Raw genomic sequence first — 5,188 nt, forward strand, 5'->3', positions numbered from 1 at the left:
GTGGTTTTCAAAAGGAAAAGGTAGGTTTAGATAGTTGCTGACAGCTCATCACTCGACCCGCCAGGATTGCTGTTCTTTCTTCATTCACTCCCACTCTCCCTCTTTAAATGTTTGCTCAGCATCTGTGGCCACAAGGCACTGAGGGAATACAGAAAGAAGCAAAATGAAGTCAGTACTGACCCTCCCCAAAAAGAGGGTAAATTTTATGGTATGGGAATTACATCTCAATAAAACTGTTATGAAAATGTTTTGATAGAGCTAAACCTGACAAAGTAGAGATTTGCACACACAGCTAGTGCAGAGCATCGGGACACTATGGACCCTGAAGTGCATACAATCCTAAGTTATATGAGCATCGCTGATGCCTGGAAAACCGTAGTAACGAACAGGATCTAGTGAGTTACAAGCATGAGAGCAGCTCCGTTTTACAGTAACAGCTCTGTGTCTTCCGGGGTGAAGAGCATATTACAGGGTTGCTCGGCATCTCACAGACGTTTTTATGTTAAAAATGGGGCTTTTATGTTCAAAATAATGGGACGTATAGGCAGAGCACAGAGGATTTTTAAGGCAGTGGGAAAAAGAAAAGGGAATACGAGTTTTTAAGACTGAGAAGCCGTGATCTGGAAGCAAACGTCACGCCTTCGGTGGAGCCGTTGGCACGTGTGACCGTTTGTGTTTCTGTCCCCTCCTCCTAAGCCACGAGGAACAGAACCGCATCTGGGGAGCAACCCGCACGGCGCCTCCCACCCGATGGAGCGACAGGAACGGGTGTCAACCATGACTCTGCCCTTAGCAGCTGGGATGCCCGGCAAGCCGCTTCCTCTGAGATGTTTCTCATTTCAGAAAATGCAAACACTGCCTGTCACACAGGTAGTGAAAACCCGACGGACGACGCCTGGAACAGTGTCTGGAATGGAGCAGGCGCTCAGGAAACACCGGTGCCCTTGCCTCCAGCTGCGCACCTGTCCCAGGAGGGGACACAGGGCCTGGCCCAGATGCCTGGCCCCGCCCACCACCAGCCCCTTCCCCCAACCCCTGCCCCAGGGAGGACCACCAGCCCAACATCCGTAGCCCTCAGGGTCACACCACACACCACAGACAAGGGTCATTCGCGTTTTATTTATGACAGCTTCTTAGAACACTCACATCCGGTCCGGGAACAGAAATGTACAGCATGAGGTTTAAATAACTTTCATACACTATGTACAGTCACCGGCAGACGTACAAAACATATATACACCTGTGCTACCACCCAGCGGAGGAGCTGAACCAAATGCAACCCTGCGCCCGGGCAGGGGATAGCTAGAAAAGAGCTGGTGGGCAGGGCAGGGCTTCACGGCAGGGGTCTTCTCTGACCCTCGGCTCTTCCCGGAACTGCCCCTGCTTCCCTGCAAGGCCCTCGGGACAGGAGTTCAAAGGGCTGAACTGGGGTGTGGTGCAGCTGGGAGCTCCTCTGAGCACTGGGGGAGGGGGAGTAGAACAAAGATGCCTTAGAAGAATCAGAACTTTCCCTGTCAACTCTATCTTTGCACATCAGAGGGTTGGGAAGGGTTTGGGAGCCAAAAGAGGAGGGATTGTGGGGGGTGGCAGCCAAGCCCTGGCTGCTTGGGGTGCAAAGGGACAGATGCGCTGGGTTTGGGCCACTTGGTGGGAAGGAGCTCAGCGCTCTGGCAGGCCAGGCCCTGGCCACACAACACGGTGGTGAGCACACCGGGCGACGTGGGGATGAACGACCAGGGGGTGTGCCTGCACCCAGCCCAGACCGCTTCAGAGGATGTCCGGGAGCCAGGCCCCGCAACGGTGGGAGAGGCCAGGACTCCTCGACCGTACAGCAGCCCTGCCCGCGTCTCCGCCACCCCGGGTGGCGTGAGCAGGTCCTGGTGACAGTCCTCCCTCCGGTGGTTTGTGCTTTAAACTCCCTCTGCCCAAGCCACCCGGCCCCTGGTGGGCAGCAGGACCGGACCATGCCTGGACCCACAGGTGGCCTCCCAAGGGGTGGAAGGCGGCACCTGGACCGCCTCAAAGGCTCGGGCGTGCTGGCCTCTCTCGGCCTTCCTCTCTCCTTGGCAAGCTCCAGAGTCAACTCCAGGCGCCTCGGAGGAGCCAGCCCTGCAGATGGAAGCAAACGCTGGCCTGGCTAACGCTGAGCAGGGGCCTGGCCCAGGACTGCGCTGAGAAGGCTGTGGGCAGCGGCCGGAAGATGGTCCCGTCAGGGGAGCTTGCCGGCCAGCTTTGAGAGCTTTCCCGGGGCTCAGCCCCGGAACGGGATACGGGTCAGTGGGGCTGGAATGGACCTGGGATCGAGCATTCAACAATTCAGGATGTCGGGGAACAAGGGTGCCACTCCGGGGCCCCCAGCCCTCTGAGCCTTTGGGTGGGCACAGCAGGGCAGAAGTAGTAGGATGAGTCCCGGAATTAGGAAAGGCTGCGGGCCGAGCCCTGTCGGAGCGAGGGCAGCCCCTGAAGTGGGCGTCCTCGGTCTCCCGCTGGGCAGAGCCTCCTGGGAGGAGCCTCCTGGCCGGGTTTGCCCGGGCCGCCTGCCACCAGCCCTGCCTTGTGCTCAAATCACAACCATTTTGTGCTTCCACATTGAGGGTGCTTGTCCATCGAGGGGCGCTGGGGGCCCCCCAACCACGTACCCAACCCGTCCCCGAAGGAGCGGGCAGACTTCAGTGCTCTGGAGCACAGCTGGGAAAGGCTCCCGAGACCTCAAGTTCAGAGTCAGTGCTTCCCGCCAGGACAGCAGAGCCAGCCTGCCATGAGGTAGCTGACCCACGAGAAGCAGCGGGAAACGGGCAGGGCCTCTGGGCGCCTCTCGCGGGCCCAAGGGCCCGTCTGTGCAAGGACAGGCCTGCAGCCGCTGCCCACTGGCCCCAGGCCGAGGCCTCCAGTCTTGTGTTTCTACAGTTTGTAAACAGTCATGCAGATTCTTTCTTACAGGAGGCAAGGTTGAAGCTTTCTGTTGAGGTGGGGGAAGGGCCGGGGCCCGAGAAGAGAATTGTACCCACTTCTGAGCGGCTGAGGGGGCTCCCGGCACCCCCGGGATGGCCCAGCAGGAGGGATTTCCAGTCCTGAAGACACTGTCCTGGCTCTGGGCGTGTCCCTGCTGCACGTCTGCTCCCCCATTGTCGACCCCAAGTCCAGCAGGGGGCCCTCACAGCAGGACGGCTTTCTGAGCTGGGGGGCAGCTCGGAGCAGTGGGGACAGGGCGAGTTCTGCCCTGGCCACGTGGGGAGGGGCACCGAGGGGAGAGCACAGGGCCACCTCCGGAAGATCCAAAAGTCACTGCGTCCTCTGAACAGAGCTGGGGCTTCCCGGCCTCAGACTGAGTGAGGCCAGGAAGCGCAAGACCAGTTAAGCGTCAGAGAAAGTGTGTGAAAAGAGAAAGAATGCGGATTGAACAACATCCCGGGAGCGGGGAGTCCACGGCCCCCAGGAAAGGAGAAACTCAGTGGAGTCCATCCTCACCGCTGGCCCTACAGGGAGAGACCCTGGCCCGTGCCAGTTAAGGCTTGAACGCAAGTCTCCTGAATAACCAGGGAAGGACGCCAGGGGCTCTGCCTGGCCGGGGTGAGATGCAGGGGGGCTGGGGAGGGGCCGGGCCGGGCGTGCCGTCCAAGCCCCTTCATGGTGGACAGTCTTCCGAGCTGCTTCCTACGTGGCCCACCCGGGGTTCTGGGAGTGGGGACCGCGGGCAGGAGACCCCGCGGGTGAGAAGACACATATGGCTCTGCGGGCATGGCTGGTGTAAGGCTGCCCGGGGCGGGCGCCAGGCCCCGGCGTAGGAAGGCACTGGCGCGCCAAGCGGCCGGAGGCGGGGGCACTAGAGCGGCCCCCGGGTGAGGTCGGGGACGGGCCCAGGCTGCAGAGTCAAAGGGGAGCCGCCCTCCTCTGCAAAGCAAATGGTGGGGGGGGCGGCCCTGGAGGGCGGGGGATCCCCTCCGGGACTGCTGGCCCCTAAGAGCTGAAGGAACAAGCTTGTGGGAAGAAACTTCAAGTCAGTTTCCAGGAGGCAACAGCAAAAATAAAAATAAAAAATAAATAACTGAAGGACGCTGACCATCTCCCCAAAGGAATCTTTCTAGCAGCTCCACCATGGCCCCAGCAGAAAGGGACCCAAGGGATTGCTGGGGTCCACGGGGAGTGGCCACTGGTGGCCGAGGGGCTAAGGTCAGCTGCAGGGCCAGCTGCCTGCACCTGGTTTCCATGGTTACCTGAGGGCTATCTTTCTGGGCTCAGAGGCAGGTGCAGTGGCTGGGCCAGAGGATGTAGGGGAGGCCTGCTGGCCGGAGGGGCACAGAGATGGCTGCCCCACCTCCCGGACAGGCCCCCCGGGGCCAAGGCTGGAGGAAGGGCGTGGCCAGCTCGGCAAGAGAACACGGGACAGGTTGGGGGGTGGGGGCAGGCTGCAGGGAGAGAAATGAGGGGAATTTGGCTTCACAGCTTAATTAACTCCCCGACCTCCCTGTCCCCAAGAGGCGGGGCAGGGAGCGGGCAGTGTCCCGTGGGAAGGTTGGGGAGAGGAAGGCGGACAGGAGGGCCACAGCCTCTGTCCCCCGGGTGCCGCCCCGCTGGGCCGAGGGTCAGGCTGTCCTCTGAGCTCACTCCTAGTGGGGGCCGCTGGGTACCAGGCGCCGGGCACTCCAGAACTTCACTGTCAGGTCACTGGGCGGAGCAAGAGAGGGCTGGTCAATTCCTGAAGTGGCCAAGGCGGGCCATCCCCGAATGAAGCACGGGCCACATCCCCCAACTTGCCGGGCGGGGCTGGGACCCAGGGGCAAGCATTGCTTAGGCCGAGGGCGGCTGCAGGGGTGGAGGGGAGCTGGGCAGAGGGAGGGGCCTGTGGTCTGAGCACGGCTTCTCTCCGTTGTTGCTATTTTGTTTTCTTGTCCAGGCCTGAATGCTCCCCCTCTGCTCTCTGCCCCCTGGCACCCCTCTCCTGGGGGTCTGCCCCCCGTCCATGCTCGGAAAGAAGAGGGGCAGGCGGGGCAATCTCGGGGCAGGCAGGATACGGGGGGTGGGGGGAGAGAAGGGAGAGGAGTAAAATAATCTCGTACCGTTAAGAAGCAGTTCAGATCGAAGTGGAGAAAGAGGGGAAAGGAAAGAGGGGGAGGACTGGGGTGGAGAGAGGAGAGCGGAGGGGCGCGGAGGTCAGGGCAGGGTGGTGGCTCGGCCCTTTATGGCCAGG

At 61.0% G+C, this 5,188-nt stretch overlaps 1 protein-coding gene across 1 annotated transcript in view; it reads right to left on the reverse strand.

Annotated features, from left to right (window-relative positions):
* Window positions 1–1,107: 1,107 nt before the first annotated feature.
* Window positions 1,108–5,188, reverse strand: part of LOC112402607 (kinesin-like protein KIF21B) — a 4,737-nt gene continuing 656 nt past the window's right edge. Inside the window, exon 2 of the mRNA XM_024749623.1 lies at window positions 1,108–4,665. Coding sequence (XP_024605391.1) covers window positions 4,608–4,665 — 58 coding nt within the window. The 3' untranslated portion in view covers window positions 1,108–4,607. The remainder of the gene's footprint in view (window positions 4,666–5,188) is intronic.

The sequence above is a fragment of the Neophocaena asiaeorientalis genome, unplaced genomic scaffold (genome assembly GCF_003031525.2).
Source record: "Neophocaena asiaeorientalis asiaeorientalis breed wild unplaced genomic scaffold, Neophocaena_asiaeorientalis_V1.1 scaffold44, whole genome shotgun sequence".
Lineage (NCBI taxonomy): Eukaryota > Metazoa > Chordata > Mammalia > Artiodactyla > Phocoenidae > Neophocaena > Neophocaena asiaeorientalis.